This window comes from Phacochoerus africanus, chromosome 16 (assembly GCF_016906955.1).
Source record: "Phacochoerus africanus isolate WHEZ1 chromosome 16, ROS_Pafr_v1, whole genome shotgun sequence".
Lineage (NCBI taxonomy): Eukaryota > Metazoa > Chordata > Mammalia > Artiodactyla > Suidae > Phacochoerus > Phacochoerus africanus.
This window is the reverse complement of record NC_062559.1, coordinates 8,113,172-8,132,425: the sequence shown is the minus strand read 5'-3', so window position 1 is coordinate 8,132,425 and position 19,254 is coordinate 8,113,172. Positions and strand designations below refer to the sequence as shown.

The window sequence follows — 19,254 nt, the reverse complement described above, 5'->3', positions numbered from 1 at the left end:
AACTGAAACTTCATCCCCATTGAACAGCCACTCTCCATTTCCCTCACTCCCAGCCTCTAGCAATCAATCACTTCTGTATTTTCTGCTTCTGTAGCTTTGAGTATTTTATATACCTCATGTAAGTGGGATCATGCAACATTTGTTCTCCTGTGATTGGCTTATTTCACTTAGTATATTTTCCTTCAGTTCATCCATGAAGTCACCTATGACAGAATCTCCCTTTTTTAGGGCTAAATAATATTCCATTGTATGTATATACCATATCTAATTAGTAAAACATATTGGCATTTCTAGTCAAGAGACTGGCAGTTAAATCTGTCTTACGTAAAATGATTGTTATGTTTCATGTTTTCATGCTTTTACTCCATTTTTATTTTTTCTTGTAAGTTCTGTTGCATTGGCTAGAATTTTTAAGACAGTGTTATTTATAAAGATGATAAAACTCATCCTCCTGTATTAAGTCTCATGGTTCATTGTTGGAATGAATACAACTGGAAAGTGGTGTAACCCTCTGTATGAGTCTAAAGCCTTTGCTTGCTCCTTTTTTCCCCCTTATAATAACTTGCCATTATGTAAAACATATGATGGAACTATTTTATTATTTTTTATTGAAATAATATTAACCCTTTTCTTTTTCTTTTTTATTTTCTTTTTGCTTTTTAGGGCTGCACCTTCAGCATATGGAGGTTCCCAGGCTAGGGGGTCAAATCAGAGCTGCAGCTGCTGGCCTACACCACAGCCACATCAATGCCAGCTCTGAGCTGCGCCTGTGACTACACCACAGCTCACAGCAATGCTGGACCCATAACCCGCTGAGTGAGACCAGGGGTTGAACCCACATCCTCATGGATACTGGTTGGGTTAGTTACTGCTGAGTCCCAGCAAAAATTTCCTGGATTTTTTTCTTTTCTGATGTTTTTTGGGTAGTATGTTTTCTTGAATTCTCTCTACTACAAAGGAAGCAATAAAAAGAATATTTATGCGGCTATGGAAGGAAATGGGGAACTGCATCAAACTGAATGATTCCTCTTTTCTAAATAGACAATTTTTTTTTCTCCCAGTTGACTCCTCATCTGTACTTTGATTTTTTTGGAAGAAATCATCTTCAAACCTCCACTTGATCTAACTGCTTACATGACTCAGTCATGTATGTGTGAACTGGTACTTTCCTTTTTTTTTTTTTTGGTCTTTTTAGGACCACACTCGTGGCACATGGAGGTTCTCAGGCTAGGGATCCAATCGGAGCTATGGCTGCTGGTCTATGCCACAGCCACAGCAGCAGGGAATTCAAGCTGTGTCTGTGACCTACACCACAGCTCCTTAACTTACTGAGTGAAGCCAGGGATCGAACCTGCGTCCTCACGTTTGCTAGTTGAGTTCGTTAACCACTGAGCCGTGACGGTAACTCCTGAACTGGTACTTTCTTTTTGTTGTTGTTGTTGTTGCTATTTCTTGGGCCGCTCCGCGGCATATGGAGGTTCCCAGGCTAGGGGTTGAATCGGAGCTGTAGCCACCAGCCTACGCCAGAGCCACAGCAACGCGGGATCCGAGCCGCGTCTGCAACCTACACCACAGCTCACGGCAACGCCGGATCCTTAACCCACTGAGCAAGGGCAGGGATCAAACCCGCAACCTCATGGTTCCTAGTCGGATTCGTTAACCACTGCGCCACGACGGGAACTCCTGAACTGGTACTTTCTATTCAAATCTTCTCTTAGCAACTCTGGGTCAGATAAATACACATTCTGATAGAACTTGGGCTAATCTGCCTCAACTGTACCTTCAACCTCAAGATTATTCTGCATTGACATGTTAAGTATTTTTTTTTTGTCTTTTTGCCATTTCTTGGGCTGCTCCTGTGGCATATGGAGGTTCCCAGACTAGGGTCGAATCAGAGCTGTAGCCGCTGGCCTATGCCGCAGCCACAGCAATGCGGGATCTGAGCCTCGTCTGCAACCTACACCACAGCTCTCACAGCAACGCTGGATCCTTAACCCACTGAGCAAGGCCAGGGATCCAACCCACAACCTCATGGTTCCTAGTTGGATTCGTTAACCACTGAGCCACGACGGGAACTCCCTGACATATTAAGTATTTTTAAAGCAATAGCTTTAGAAACCTTTAAAAGGTTACTAAAACAAGTACGTGTTTTTCCAAAAGCTCTTTTGGACACTTACTCTTTCTCAATAGAGCGTTCTTCCAGCCCAGAAGGTGACAGTGCACTGATTAGGACAGGTCTAAGTCAAGAGGTGATCCATATCTATAGTTTTTCTTTTTATTTCACATCCACATGCTCTAGAACGTTCTAACCTCACTAATCTCTCTGATCAGATATTAGCCTTCCTCTTCCTTTTAAGGTTCCATGTGATTACTTTGGTCCCAATCAGATAATCCAGGATAATCTCAATGTCCATAAACATAATCATATCTGCATTTTTCCATGTAAAGTAACGTATTCATGGATTCTAAAGATTATGGTGTGTGGATATTTTTTTGGGGGGGCATTATTCTGCCTAACACAGATGTCACTAAAGGGTAGATTGTATTTTAAACCTTAGGAAGTAGAAAATACTGCTCAAGGATAATGTGCAGATATTTCCTGAGTCTTTATCTGCTGGGAGATTACTTTACCCTTCCTTATTCAAACAATCAAATCTCTTGGGTACCCTAGATTCCTCTGTCATGTCCAGATCTGGGACATATGGAGAGAAGTTTTACCAAGTTCTCAACCAGAGAACTGGTACCTGCTTTTTCACCTTGTTAACCCAATGGTCTAAGGCTAATAAACCCAGTTTCTGCTCTTACTTCACATCCTTTCAGCCACCTCTACCTCTTAAGCTCTGCTGCTGCTGGTATTCCCCTTGATTCTGACTGACTGCTTCATCTTGCTCTGGAACTGCCAGGCTTCCCTGTAGACTTGATGTGTGATTGTTCTCACTGTCCTGAAGTTTCTTTTTGACTTCCTACCCATCCGCTAGCTCTCTCCCTGCAGCATGCTGTTATCAGAGTAGCACAGAGATTAATCATGACCATTCTTTTTTTTTGGCGGGGGGAGGAGGGGGATCTTTTTAGGGCCGCACCTACAGCATATGGAAGTTCCCAGGCTAGGAGTTGAATTGGAGCTACAGCTGCTGGCCTACACCACAGCCACAGCAACGCCAGATCCGAGCAGCATCTGCAACCTAAACCACAGTTCACAGCAATGCCAGATCCTTAACCCACTGAGTGGGGCCAGGGATCGAACCCATGTCCTCATAGTCAGATTCGTTACTGCTGAGCCACAGTGGGAATGCCCAGTCATGACCATTCTTAGGGAAGGATCTCAGTCACAATTTGGAGCTTCAAGCCCTTTGAATGAAGAGAGGTAGCAGAAAAATAGCAGCCTCCATCTGTTGTGATGTTACGGACTTAGCTACAATTTCGAGGCTAAGACTAGTGGACTGAGAATCTGACATTTGGGGGTTCAATTCCAGGTTTTGATATCTGCCAGCTCTGGATAATGTTAAGTGAACTCTTTGAGTGTCTGTTTTCTCACTTGTGAAGTGAGAATAAAGATAACCTCAAAGGCTTGTGAAAAGCATTAAATGAGACAATGGATATAACCCAATACAGTGTAGAGAATGCTCATTTCATATTTTGTTCTTGCTTCTTCAGATCATTATGGGATGTAGGCAGAGATACAAACAAAAAATATAAGATACTGGTGTGATGCATCCAAATATTTCTATTCAGATGTTTTATTTTGAGTTTGGGGAAAGTTTTATAGCATCGGTGGCAGAGCCAGCGGGCAGCAGAGGGAGACGCGTGGCCTCATTTGTTCTTAGTGATGTTTTCAATCCAGGTTACATATTTTTGAACATTGGTGTAGATGCCCACGTCCCCGCCCATGAATTGGCCAACCTCGATCCCCTGGAGCTTGTTTTGGCAGATGACAGTAGCGACAGCCACCTCCTACCAGGGATCATGCAGAGACAGGGAGAAAAACAGGTAAGGTCAGAAGTTCTCTGAACAGGAGCCCTCTGGTCCCCCGCGGGGATGATCCCTGTCGAAAGGTAGCATTCGGCGTTCCCCAGAGAGCACGGAGTCAGGAGTCTGGAAGCTTGAGTCGGTTATCTAGCTTTGTTATAACTAGCCTTGTGTGACCTTGGGGAACTCAGAGAAAAACCTTTCTAGGGCTCACACATAAAATGAGTTAAACTTCCATTTGTTTGAACTGGTGAAGCTATTTCAACTGATGAATAGTTTGAAAATTTTTTTTTTTTTTTTTAGGGCCACACCCACAGCATATGGAAGTTCCCAGGCTAGGGGTCAAATTGGAGCTATAGCTGCTGGCCTACACCGCAAGCCACAGCAATGCCAGATCTGAGCCATGTCTGTCACCTACACCACAGCTCCTGGCAACGCCAGATCCTTACCCACTAAGCAGGGCCAGGGATCGACCCTGCATCCTCATGGATACTAGTCAGGTTCTACTGAGCCACAATAGGAACTCCAGTTTGAATTATTTTTTTAAAGCAGTACCCATTTTTACTTGCAGCTATGAGAATAAAAACCTCGCAGAGCGTTACCAACTATGGAGACTGCATGATGCACTATCACGAATGTAGACATCTGTAGGAGAGCCCTTTACTGAAGATAATGGGAGGCTTTGCCGTAGCCTTATTAAAGTCTGAAAATTATGAGGATGAGGGGCTTTGTTTTTTTAAAAATTCCATGATTAACTAGTTAACGGGACATACACAAGTAAATGAAAGGTGAATATAGAGGAAAGATTACCCCAAAGATTCGACTGAACACTTTCACGAATTTCACACATAAGGAGTTTCTGTGGCTTTTTCCTTGTTTGGTTTTCTGGCAGTCTTTATCAGCCATCACAGGGGCCTCCAGGTTCTGCCTTAAATCAGGGTGTCTGCCTGAGGGAAGACGGGGTAAAAGAAACCTTCCTGTTCACTTTGTTATCTGGCCCTCCAGTCACCACCCTCCATTTCAGCTGGTGTTTAGTGTGTGTGTCTGAAGAAAATCATGAGGAAAAGGGAAGAAATGATCTTGTGCATGGTTATGAGACAAGCGTGAGATTTTGAAAATAACGTTCATGGCTCTTTAAAAAGACTTTTCTTTCTGTTGTGTCCAGTCTTGGAGGAATGAGAGGTGACCTGACTCAAGTTCTCAGGTGTCCTCTCCATGTCACGTGAGCCAGCGTGGGAGAGGAGCACAGCCCCTTTAATGTGCCACGTGCCTCTGACAGTCAGGCATGGTGTGCTCTCCAGGCAAGGTCAGATGGCCTGGTGATGCCAGTGGCCAAAGCCCCGAAGGGGCAGTGGGACATTAGACACCCTGGGAAAGGAGCAGCTTTGGACTTCTGGGAGGGTCTCTTTTTGGCAGACCACTCACTCATTGGCAGATCACTCCCTTTGGTCTCTACCCATTCTCCTCCTTTTTAAGCTATATAGACATGGATGTTCTTCTTCTGGGATAACTGATGACCCCGATTTTCTGTGGGAGATGCACTCACTGTTGTTGTCCTGGCTCCAGTCCAAACCTGAGAGTAGGCAGTTGGTGCCTGGCTTGACAGTGCTGGTGGCGAGGGGAAGGGTTTGGACTTTGTGGTTGAGGGTGGCGGGCTTGGCCAGCTTAATGAGCATGAGGTCATCCTGGGGAGCACTGTGACTGTGGTTCCAGTAGCGGATAATCTGGATGGGGTTAATTGTCTGCTCTGTCCCATCTCTGACTCTGATCCTGAAATTTCCCAGCATCACTTTCAGATTTCTGCAGGGATAAGGGGTTGGAAGTAAAGTTATCATCATCACCATGGTTATCATCATCATCATCACCATCATCATCACCATGTCATCATCATCATCATCATCATCCATTATCATCATCATCATCACCATCATCATTATCATCATCATCATCATCATCATCATCATCACCATCATCATCACCATTGTCATCATCATCATCATCATCCATTATCATCATCATCATCACCATCATCATCCATTATCATTATCATCATCATCCGTTATCATCATCATCATCACCATCATCATCCATTATCATCATCATCATCACCATCATCATCCATTATCATTATCATCATCATCCGTTATCATCATCATCATCATCATCATCATCATCATCGTCATCATCATCATCATTATCATCATCATCACCATCATCATCATTATCATCATCATCCGTTATCATCATCATCATCATTATCATCATCCATTATCATCATCATCATCCATTATCATTATCATCATCATCCGTTATCATCATCATCATCATCATCATCATCATCATCATCATCATCCATTATCATCACCATCACCATCATCATCACCATCATCATCATTATCATCATCATCATTATCATCATCATCTCGTCATCATTATCATTATCGTCATCATCATCACCATCATCATCATCCATTATCACCATCACCATTATCATCATCATCATCACCATCACAGGTGATGTTGATTGTTAAAATGTTCCAGCTACTGTGCCACATGCTATATCTGGATTCCATCACTTACTATTCACACCAAATCTATGAAGTGGATTCTATTTTGAATCTCCATTTTGCAGATGCAGTCATGGAGGCACATAGGAGTATTTACCCATGGTCATTACAATTAAGTGATAGAGCCTTGAACTACTGTGTTCTCATATAGTGTCCTTCATGTAGGGGAGAAGTATGTGTGCCACAGAAATAGGGTTTTCCCTCCTCTCCAGCTCCAGCCTGTCCAATTGGGCATTTCCATTCTAGTGGAGGTAAGAGAATGAGGTGACTTGAGTGTTGGCCATCTCCTGTTTGCTTCATCTGATCTACTTACAACTCCCTTTCATCCTGCTCTGTACTTGGGAAAGTGATCTCTGTGGATTAAGCCAATGGGGGTTTCATGTCCTCTTGCATTTGATGGAGTTTTGGCCAATAAGAAGCACCAGAAAGTAATTGGAGGGAGAAGGGCGAGGATGGAGTTTTATCCTCCCATCTTCCTTCCTGCAGGGTTGCCGCAGATGGACTGTGGACGGCCTCTCAACCAAAGGTTACAACTCCAATACGGCTGTCTCTCCACACAGCGCTTCTCCCGCCCCTGCCCCTCTTTTCTCTCCCCCTCCCCCCTTGTGATCGTTCTCTCTCCTGCCCCTTTAGGTCTAGGGATGGCAACTTCTCCCTTTTACCACTAAACCTGGCGGGACTGAACTAGTCTCTGTGTTTCCCTAAAACTGGAACATACTTTCATCATTATTTTTTTTATAAATTCTTCTCAGTTTAATCAAATTTGAATGCACCATCAGTTATCTGCTAGTCACTTAACTGACAAAATACGTTCATATTGCTACTAAAAAACTTAAAAAAACTAATGAGAGACTGAGGAGACATAACATGTAGAGCAGGACTTCTCAGCAGCTGCACTGTGGACATTTTGGGCTGGACAATTCTCTACTGGGGGTGGGGGAGCGGCTGTCCTGTGCATTGTAGGCTGGTTAGCAGCATCCTGGCCCTGGCCTCTCTGTTCACTAGGTAGAGGCTATTGCACAACCTTTCCCCCACCCCAACTCCATTTGACAACTAAAAATCTCTTCAGACATTGCCGGATGTACCCTGAAGAGAACGTTGTCTTTATTTGAGAACCTGTGATGCCAAATGAGTAGTAGCTGTTTTAGTGCCTGAGGGGGCCCAACACTCACGGTAAGTAGCAGTGAGCCGGGGCCAGCACCCAGTTGCTTTTGATGAGGACACCCACGCAGGGGTTGAAGTGAGACTTGAGGTAGACCAAATAGGGGGCATGGTCATCTTTCTGCACAGACGAGTGAGCGGAGAAAAATGTCCCTGAGAAAATAATATATATGGGGTGTGTGTGTGTGTGTATATATATGATGTTCTTAGAACAGATAAGATAATCAACAACTTCCTAGTTGGAAAGAAATCTGGATGATTTTAAAGAAGGACGTGAGCGTTCCCACTGTGGCGCAGGGTAAATGAATCCAACTAGTATACATGAGGATGCGGGTTTGATCTCTGGCCTCACTACTCAGCGGGTTAGGGATCTGGCGTTGCTGTGAGCTGTGTTGTTGGTCGCAGACCCGCCTCGGATCTGGTGTTGCTGTGGCTGTGGCATAGGCCAGAAGCTACACCTCTGATTTGACCCCTAGCCTGGGAACTTCTATATGCCGCCAGTGCAGCCCTAAAAAGCAAAAATAATAATAATAAATACATATATATTTAAATCAAAATGATATATAGTTTTATCTAATTTTATAATAATCATTTTTGTTTAATGTTGATAGTGTTCAGTCTAAGAAAGAAGTGAATCGATTCTGTCTTCTTGAAAAGCGGTATAGAAATAAACATCAAGAATTATAAATGGTTCATCACCTTTGACTGTAATTCCAGCCAAGAAATCTGATTCTAAAGAAATAATCAGATGTAGACAAAGACTATGAAAAAGAGTGCTATTTTTTAGCACTATTTATTGTAGCTAAACATTGGAAATAGTCATGTCCAATATAATAATGTTGGACATTGAAATACAGGAGTGCATGACAAAGGGAATATCATATATATTAAAATCGTATTGAGAAAGAATACTAAGCAGCAAAGGAAATACTGATAACCTTTAAGTTAAAAAAAAATAAAGTACGTTTAATCCAGTAATCGAATTGTCTAAAAACAAGTAAGCAAACAAAAATAAGGCATTAAAAATAAATAAATAGGAGTTCCTGTCATGGCTCAGTGGAAGTGAATCTTACTAGCATCCATGAGGACACAGATTTGATCCCTGGCCCCACTGAGTGGGTTAAGGATCTGGTGTTGCCGTGAGCTGTGGTGTAGGTCGCAGATGTGGCTCGGATCCCACGTTGCTGTGACTCTGGCGTAGGCCGGCAGCTACAGCTCCGGTTTGTCCCCTAGCCTGGGGACTTCCATATGCTGCAGGTGCAGCCCTAAAAAGCAAATAAATAAAGCGTGGGAGTGAATTCAAAAGAAGCATTAGTGTGCGTTGACTGAGGTGGGAATATGAATGATGTTTATTTTTCTAATTTTCAGTATCTCCAAATTTTCTAGTATGAACATGCAGAACTTTTTATAATTGAATTATTTAAAAAAAAAAAAAAACCTAGAGAAGAAAGGGGAGGAAGGCTGATTCTAGTTTCAGAAATATTGTCCTTGTCTCAGCTGCTCTTGGTTCTTATGCTAACCTTCCCCAAGCCTAAGCCTTTCCCCCACCATGCCCTTCCCTGTGTGTTCACACAGGTTAGAAACCCCAAGGGGAACAGGGTGGAATATTATAAGACATTGAGCTCTTGTTCTGAGACAAGTGCTTTACATGGATTTATTTATCTTCTCAACGGCTCTATAATATAGGTAGTAATATCCTCTTATGTAGAAACTGAAGCACAGATGGGTTAATTAACTTGTCCAAGCTCACACAGCTAATGTGTGGTACCCCCCCCCCCCCCAGGCTGTCGGGAAGTGGTGGGAAAGGCCTTCCCAGCAAGTTCGGCCATCCAAAGACCTTCATGGCTGTCAGGGAGTGCAGCACACAGGGCCCTTGCATTTCATCTTTTGTCCCCACCTCCTCTATTCCCTGCATCCCGAGTGTCTAAGTTTTTGAAAAAAGCTTAGATCAGATGTCAAAATCAGATGTCAAGAATTCCTGCCGTTATGACTACACTGAGACTGGTCCATGGTGTGGTGAGGCCCGCATTTTGGAATAACCAGGGCGGAACGCTCACACTGTTGAGCATTCTCCAAGGCAGATGTACACCGTAACACAGCCCATAGCTTAGCACCGGTGGGGTGGGGGTGGGGGTGGGGGTGTCAGCCTGTCCCGAGAACTTGGGCTGGGGTCTAATTCTAATGACCCCTGATTCTGCCCATGACGATTTTTCTTGACTCTTCTTCTGCACCTTCCCCACAGCCCGTATGTGCCTTTCTCCGTCCTACACTAACCTGTGCCTTATAGGACAGAATAGGAGGTCATGGATACATACCCGCCAGGACACTCAGATAGAGAATGAGTGCCATAGCAGTCCAGATGTTTCCCTGTGATACGCAGAAGGTGAAAGAGTAACGGGCCTCTCAGCTCAGGCTTCTCAGGAGCACCTGGCAGCATCAGTGGACATGGTTAGGTTCGGGGCCACGCAGTGGGGTTGGAAAGCAGCTCTGAGCATAAACAGGAAGGAAGAAGAGGGCCCCAGTTAGACAAAGGGAGGCCCTTCTGCTCCAGGGCAGGTGGGGTCTGTGCCTCTCCTGGGGCCTCTCAGGGAAGGACAAAGAGGCCTCGTTCCTGGCCTTCGTTCCTAGGCTTCCTGATCCAGGTTTCTCTATTTGCTGTCCCTAAAAACCCATTTGCCTAAAAGCTGTCAGCTCTCTGTGGAAAAGGGAGCTCTAGGCTCAGGGCTTATCTCCCCACAGAGTCTCGGGGGTTGGGGCTGTGGGGGACCGGATTCTCCACCTTAGTTCGGGAGGACAGCGTCTCCGGGTTTGCTCTGAACCTCCTGGCGGTCACTTATACTTTCCTTCAGCCCCTCCCTTCTTTATTACACCGGCTTGTCTTTCTCTGGGATCACTGTTTCATCACTCAGCCGTCATCACCAGCTTGCTCTGATTGTTGTGATCAGCAGCTTCGAGCTAAGGAAAGGTGGAAAGGAAACGTGTTCGTAGAGCAGTTATTTTGACAACGGGGAATGATTTACATTCTGGATAACATTCAGTCTAAGATCTACTGGATGGCTGGTGACAAATCAGAAAGCAGGGCCTCTCCGTGCTTTTTACCTAATGAAAAGATTTCTCAGCCAATAATAGACTGCTGGACTTGTCCGCGGGTAATTGAGAGCATACTCTAACAAGGAAAAGGGCAGGGGCGCTAATAGTTAACATTCATTGAGCACTTACTGCATCCCAGACACGGAGCTAAGTTCTTTACAGACATTGTTAGTGGTGATTCTATAGCAGGTTAATTAGTCTGAGATGTAAGGTTAACTACACTTTGTATCATCTTAACCCTTTAAAGTTTCTTAAACCTCTAATCGCATTCTAGTGTCCCAACAACCCTGGAAAGAGGAGATAGAGCTGGTATCATTTTTTTTTTTTCTTGATCTGCGAGTGATAGAACTGAAACAGAGAATTGACATGATTTTCTAAAATGCCTGGAAGGACCTAGAAGTAGAATCTACGTCTTATTACTGGATACCCACAACTTTTCAGCCACATCCTCCAGGCCTCAGCTAATTGACTAGGATTCATGGATCTTGGAAAGCTGTACAACCCCTCACAAATTCAATGAAGTGTGGAAGGAAAAATTAACATGGCACATACTTTCCTGACCCACAGTGCATACAGAAGTACACTGGGACTAGGCCTGGTTTACAAAATATGCTTGAGGTTTGAAGACAGGATGGGTGAAAGGTTTTTTTTGTGGTGGCAGTGGGATTAATCAAAACAGATAGAAATTTGAGAAAGAGATATACTTTCCTCGTAGGTTGTTTTTCCTAGATGATTTGGAAAGGTGCTGGGCCAGAAAGGGAATTCAAGGCTAGCTAGGTTGGTGGTGTGAGGGCTAGGAGCAGGAAAGCAGGTTTTCTGGAGGAGTTGGCACAGGGGACTACACCTTGTCAAAGGGTTTGAAATCAGGGCCTCTGGTCCTACATAGATAGCCACCTTCCAGAAACCTTTTGCCCCTCCTGAAATTTAGCCTGTCAGAATTAAATTCCTCATTTCTCCAGCCTTTCAAATTCATTCTTCTGCCTGTTTTCCTTATTTTAGGAGACAGCTCTACCTTCCATTGGTTTAATTTTTCTCTTTTTCTGACCAGTCAATCCATAGTCTGTCCTACTTCCTGAAATCTCATAAATCCATTTATATCCTTCCATTCTCACTGTTGTCACCCTAATCTAGGCCATAATCTTATCTCACTTGAACTAATGCAAGTGCCTCTCTACTATTGCTCAATTTGACATTCTTTCACTCAAAAAAAAAATTTTTTTTTTTTAGAGCCACATCTGTGACATATATAAATTCCCAGGTTAGGAGTCCAATTAGAGCTACAGCTGCTGGCCTACACCACAGCCACACACCAGAGCAATGCAGGATCCAAGCTGTGTCTACAACCTACACCACAGCTTATGACAATGCCAGCTCCTTAACCCACTGAGCAAGGCCAGGGGTGGAACCCACATCCTCATGGATACTAGTCGGATTTATAACCCCACTGAGCCACAAAGGGAAACTCCAGATTTGTTTTGGCCGCCCCCATGGCATGTGGACGTTCCTGGGCCAGGGATTGAACCTGCACCATAGCAGTGATCTGGCCACAGCAGTGACAGTGCCAGATCCTTAACCCGCTGAGCCACCAGGGAACTCCTCTTTTACTCAGATTTTTTTTCTAAAATATAGGTGAGCTCACATTAGTCTCCTTAAAACTATCCAGTAGTTCCCTATTGACATAGAACAAACCCCTGGCGTGGTTGAGAGAGCTCCCTTGAGCCTCGTCTCATCTCATCTTTGTCATCCTCTCTTCTCATCCCCTCTTCGCCTCCCCCTCCTGCCTGCCCACCCCACACACTTATTTCCAGGCCTCCCAAGCTCCTTTCTGTGTGGATTTTCTTGTCCCAATGCGAATAACTTTTTATAATATTTTATAGCTTTTGAGTGTTTCCTTTAGTTTGCCAATCCCATTTATTTTTTCCTCTTTTTGTTTTAGGATACTAATTTCTGATATGGACATTGTTCTTAAAGCTTCTCTTTGAAGAAATAACTTTAGAACCCTATAGGTGGTTGAGCATGCATGTTTTTGTTTGAGAGTCAGCATTTTCTCATGTTTGTAAATTTTTTGTCATTTAGTTATTAGTGTTATTATAGATTCCATGTATGTGTGGAGGCATATGTCTGCAGCCTTGTTCCACAGAGTATCTCAGGTTTATAGGGACTCTGAGTCTGTTATTGTTTCATTCTGCCATCTGATTTTCTTTTTTGTTGTTGTTTTTGTTTTTGATTTTTAGGGCTGTACCAGTGGCATATGGAAGTTCCCAGGCTAGGGGTTGAATCAGAGCTGCAGCTGCCAGCCTACACCACAGCCACAGCAGCGTGGGATCCGAGCCATTTCTGCGACCTACACCACAGCTCATGACAACGCCGGATCCTTTAACCCACTGAGCAAGGCCAGGGATCAAACCCTCATCCTCATGGATGCTAGTCCAGTTGGTTACCACTGAGCCACGATGGGAACTCCCTGATTTTCTATTGAAGTAATATCCATGTTATATTTGCCGCCAAAAATCAAGTTGAAAAAGGCAGCTACGGAGAAAGGAGAGCATGAGTGAGAGGACCCGTTGGAGAGGGCAGTGTGATAAGAAGAGGTTTTGAGATCTGACAGGAGCCCCTGGTACCGACGTTGGTTGGAAACTTTCATTCAGATGGTGTCTGTGGCTGTGAGATATGACCTGTACAAGTGAAGCCATTCTGCATCAAGGGGAGGGGAGTCAGTGTCACAAAAGGGGGTGGAGACATAGCTCTGCTTCATCAAAGTAGCCCAGAAAAGGAGAGGGGTCAATGGGACATGTAGAGGGAGGGGGGCTAGTTACACGCTGTGGGGAAGGAGCTGGTGAAAGAGGCTAGGGAAGGAACTGGGGATAAATTTCAACTCCACAGAAGGTTCACTTGGCTCCTACTTCCCTAAATAAGACAGATAAAGCTCAGACCCCTGAAACTCATCTCCCCATACGGCAGGTGTCAATTCAACTAAGATTCCTGTGCCTCTTAGCAGAGAGCCTGTGCAGGCGTGGCTGATGCATCCTTTTTCACACCAGGGATCAAGACAAGCAGGAGGAACCCTTAAATAACAGACTTTTGTAGACTCCTCATCCCATTCTCTCACCGGCACTTTCTCCTGCTGTTCAGAGTCACCAAGCAGGATCTAAGTTCTATCCCTGCCTTGTGCCTGTTAGTTTCCACTACAGCCTTATTCTTAGGGCAAGATTCAGGCATCAGCATGAAGCTTCTCCTATTCACCTTGCTGCTGATGACTGGTAAGTGACTGAAGTTAGCTCTGTATCATGTTTGATTGGGGCTCTGCCAGAAGATGAGGCTGTGGAGCTGTGTTGGAGGAGAGCTGGTGGATCAGCAACAATAAAGTTGGGAAGTAATAATATGCTAGCTATTTTCTGTACAGGGCCAGTCATTTATAGAACCCAACTAAAATTTTATTTTTTAATCTCTTTAGGGCCTCATCCATGCATATGGAGGTTCCCAAGCTAGGGGTTGAATCGGAGCTGTAGCCACTGGCCTACACCACAGCCACAGCAACTCGGGATCCGAGCCTCATCTATGACCTACACTACAGCTCACGGCAATGCCGGATCCTTAACCCACTGAGCGAGGCCAGGGATCGAACCTGTGTGCTCATGGATGCCAGTCAGATTCATTTCCACTGAGCCACGACAGGAACTCCTTAACTAAAACTTTAATTGTGGGCTTAAAAGCTCTTCTGACTGTCTGACAAAGTTCTCGGAGTGAAACGTGGAGGCTTCCAGAAGGGAGGAGGATGGAGGTAGGAGGCTGGAAGGGGGCATAGGAATTTGTAAAAAACATAAAAAGCAGAACCAGCTGTAAGGTTCAAAAGGAAAAGATTTTGCTCATTGGGCTTTTACCACATAATGTATGATGATAATTGCCCTCACCACTACCGCCATAAAAGCATACGCTTCTCTAGTAGGTGCATAATGTACACTACTCTGTTTTCTATATATCAACTCGTTTAATTCTTACAGCAGCTTTGTGAGATAAGTGTTATTTTATTGATGAGGGAACCGAGGTACAGAATAATTAATTTGCCCGTAATGAAATTGGTATGGCTCTGTATTAGGTAATTACAGTATGCTCTCTTACTTAATAGTTATGTGGCCTGGGACAAACACCCTAACATCTCTAAGCCTCAGTTTCCTTATGTGCAACATGAGAAAAAACATAGTATCTATACTTTAAAAACATGCAGTACTTCCTAAACCTATGTTAGAGTGAGTGGAGTTAACCAAGTGAAGTGAGGGGAGATTGTTTCAGAGAAGCCAGCAAGTGTGACGGTCATGAGGTGTGACCTGTTTAACTAAAAGACCCCCTCTGTGACCAGAGTGCAGAGAAAGGAAGGGGATTGATAACCTTGATTTTAGAAATGGTCCCGGGAGTTCCCGATGTGGCTCATCGGAAACTAATCTGACTAGTGTCCATGAAGATGCGGGTTTGATCCCTGTCCTCACTTAGTGGGTTAAGGATCCAGTGTTGCTGTGAACTGTAGTGTCGGTCCAAGAATCGGCTCAGACCTGGCATTGCTGTGGCTGTGGTGTAGGTTGGCAGCTATAGCTCCAATTGGTCCCCTAGCCTGGGAACCTGCATAGACTGCGAGTGTGGCCCTAAAAAGACAAAAAAAAGAAAAAAGGTGTCCTGGGTGTAACAGCCTTTAAATAATTTAAAATGAGTGTTAGGTGCAGTCATCATTTATGATTATAAACGACTTGTGTGCTCTTGTGACTTCAGTATGGAGAATGAATTTGAATAGAGATATGGCTTATGGGTGGGAAAGATCTGGAAGGGAAATTGAGATGACTGTTGCAGCTCTCCAGCCAACAGAATGGACCAGGGCTGTGGCAGTGTGAAATCAAGTAAAGGATTGCAGTCATAAAGAGACAGCAGTGATGATGAACTGAACGTGAGGAATGAAGAGTCGGGACAAGTAAAGGATGTCACCCATATTTCTGGTTGGGTGAATGGTGGTACAATTTCCTGAAATAGGGAACCCTGGAAAGGAGGTATTTGGGGAAGAGGACAAGTTACAGTTTCCACTTACTGAGCAGGAGGTGCCTTTGAGAGGTCCCCTGGAGATGTGCACTTGAATAAAGGGCCCTGTAGCTCAAGAAAGCAGGCTGAGTTGGAAGACAGATTTTGGAATTTTAGGCGTATCGACAGGATTTTAATTAACAGGAGTGAGTGGAAAAGATTACTTGGAAAGAGTTTGTGGGAAAGAAAAGTTTAAAGGACACAACTTTGACTATTAATTACTTTCCTTGGTTTAAAATTTTTATTTTGGGAGTTCTCTTGTGGCACAGCAAGCTAAGAATCTGGCTTTGTCACTGCAGTGGCTTGGGTTGCTGCTGTTGCATGGGTTTGATCCCTGGCCTAGGGACCTCCTCATGATACGGGCATGGCCAAAAGGTAAATAAATAAAATTTCTCTTTGAAAATAGACATTTATAAGAAGTTGCAAAAAATATACCAAGGAGTCTCATGTATACTTCATTCCGTTTCCACCATTGTATCATCTTGTATTACCTGTAGTAAAGTATCAGATCATGAACTTAACATTGCTAAAATCTACAGAGGTCATTCAGCTTCCCTCAGCTTTACTTGTATTTATGCATGTATAAATATATGCAATTTTATCCATTTATAGGCTTATGCATCCACCACCACTTTCAAGATATGAAGCAGTTCTATCACCACCACAGTATCTGTCCTGTTGCTTGTTTTTAGACACATCCTTCCATTCTCCCTCCTCCATATTCACCCCTTCCCTAACTCATGGCAGCTAATCTGTTCTCCATTTCTGTAATTTTGTTTCAAGAATGTTATGCAAATGGAATCATACAGTATGTTATATTTTAGGACTGGCTTTTTTCACTCAGCATAATTCCCTTGACATTCATCCAAGTTGTATGTGTAGATCAATAGTTTGTTACTTTTTGTTCCTGCGTAGTATTCATGCTCAAGGACACCATTTCTGATCTTATGGTAATTGTATGCTTAGTTTTATACCAAACTCTCAAATTGTTTTGGAGATTGGCTATACCATTTTACATTCCACCCTGCAAATGTACAAGTAAGCTGTTTTCTTTACATCTTTCTTAGCATTTAGTGTTGTCACTCACTATTTTTCATTTTAGTGCTTCTGTTAGATGAATAGTAGTATCTCACTGTAATTTTAATGTTCATTTTCTCATGACTAATGATAATGAATATCTTTTCATGAACTTATTTATCATATGTATATTCCCTCTCTCTCTCTCTGGCCATGACATGTAGTGGCTTAGATGTGGGATCTCAGTTCCCAGACTAGGGATTGAACCCAGGCTGCAGCAATGAAAGCACCAAATCATAACCACTAGGCCAGCAGGGAATTCCCCATCCCATGTATAGTCTCTTCAGTGAAGTTTCTGCTAGTGTATTTTGCTCAGTTTTTTCATTAGACTGCATGTTTTTTGACAGCTACTTTGAAATGGTATAGTCTAGATACAATCTTTTGTCAAATTTGAAGTTTGCATATATTTTCCTAGTCCTTAACTTGTCTTTAAACCCTCTCACTTGGTCTTTTATGGAGCAAATGTTTTTAATTTGATAAGGTTCAATTTATTATTTTTTTCTTTTATGGATTTTGGTTTTCATGTCAAGTTTAAGAACTCTTTGTGTAGCCCTGGAGCCTGAAAAATGTTCTTTTTTTTCCCCTGTAAATTTATATATTTAAGGCTGTAATCCATTTAAGTTAATTCTTTTATAAGGTATGAGGTTAAGATGGAGGTTCTTTGGTTTGGTTTTGTTTTCTGTCTATGCATGTCCAATTCCATTTGCTGAAAAGGCTGTACTTCCTTCATTGAATTGCTGTTGCACCCTTGTCAAAAAGCAGTTGAGCATACTTGTATACCCATATCTTCCACTTTATTATTGTATTATTATTATTTTTGTCTTTTGTCTTTTTAGGGCCTCACCCATGGCATCTGAAGGTTTCAAGGCTAGGGGTTGAGCTGGAGCTGTACCACTGGCCTATGCCACAGCCACAGCCACAGCAGCACAGAATCTGAGCCACATCTGTGACCTACACCACAGCTCACGGCAATGCCGGATCTTTAACCCACTGAGCAAGTCCAGGGATCAAACCCGAATCCTCATGGATACTAGTCAGGTTGATTAACCTGCTGAGCTACAACGGGAACTCCTATTTTTTTTTTTTTTCTAAAATTATGTTAGCTATTCTAGGGCCTGTGACTTTATCAATAAAATTTTCAATAAGCTTCTCTTCATAGACCTTGCTGGAATTGTGATAGGAATTTCATTAAACCCATAGATCAGTCTGAGGGGGAATTGGCACCTTTGCTATGTTGACTTTTCCAGTCCATGAACACAGCATGTAATTCCTTTTATTTAATTCTTTCTTTGTTCAGCATTTAAAAATTTTTAGCATAAAGATTCTGTACATATTTTGTTTTTGGATTTTCTTAAGTGACTTTTAAAAATTAACATATAGTTGATTTACAATGTCGTGCATATTTGGTTAATTGTATACCTAATTAATTTTCTTTGGAGTGATTACAAATCATATTGAATTTTTAATTTTGAGTTCTACATGTTCATTATTAGTATATAAAAGTCAGATTGATTTTTATATGTTGATTTTGTATCCCCTGATCTTGATGAACGCAAAAACTCTACCAGCAGTTTTTGGTAGATTTACTTGGGATTTTCCATGTAGACAATCATGTCACCTACAAGTAGGGACAATTATATTTCTACCTTTGCAGCTGGTTTGATTTCCTAATATTTGTATTTTATATTATTTTCCTATTACTTGATCTTTGTGTTTTCTTAATGACATACTAATAGGTGTGAGACAATATCTCATTGTGGTTTTAATTTGCAGTTCCAGATGATTAGTAATGTTGAGTATCTTTTCATGAACCTTTGGCCATTTGAATGTCTTCTTTGGGAAAAAAAGCCTATTTAATTCCTCTGCCCCCTTTTTAATTTTTTGTTGTTGTTCTTGAGTTGTATGCATCCTCCCTATATTTTGGATATTAACCTCTACCTTACTATAGTCTGCAAATATTTCCTCCCATCCTGTAGGTTGCAATTTCATTTTATTGTTTCTTTTGCTGTGCAGAAGCTTTTTAGTTTGATGTAGCCTAACTCGTTGAGTTTTGCTTTTGTTGCTGTGCTATTACCGTCATATGAAAAAAATCATTACCAAGACCCATGTTGGGGAGCTTTATCCCTGTGTTTTCTTCAAGGAGCTTTATTCCCATTCACAATAGCATCAAAACCAATAAAATACTTAGGAATAAATTTAACCAAGGAAGCAAAAGATCTGAACAGTGAACACCATAAGATTTTGAATGTAGAAACTGAAGGAGACAAACAAATTGAGATATCCCATGTTCATAGATTGGAAGAATTAATATTGTTAAAATGTCCACACTACC

At 42.7% G+C, this 19,254-nt stretch overlaps 1 protein-coding gene across 1 annotated transcript; it reads right to left on the bottom strand.

Annotated features, from left to right (window-relative positions):
• Positions 1–3,701: 3,701 nt before the first annotated feature.
• Positions 3,702–10,043, bottom strand: PRSS37 (serine protease 37). Its single transcript, XM_047763692.1, has 5 exons — positions 10,010–10,043; positions 7,706–7,847; positions 5,513–5,766; positions 4,777–4,913; positions 3,702–3,951 (listed from the first exon to the last, which is right to left on the bottom strand). Exons 1-5 carry the CDS (start codon positions 10,041–10,043, stop codon positions 3,811–3,813), a joined length of 708 nt encoding a protein of 235 aa, XP_047619648.1. The 3' UTR covers positions 3,702–3,810.
• Between the last annotated feature and the right edge of the window lie 9,211 nt (positions 10,044–19,254).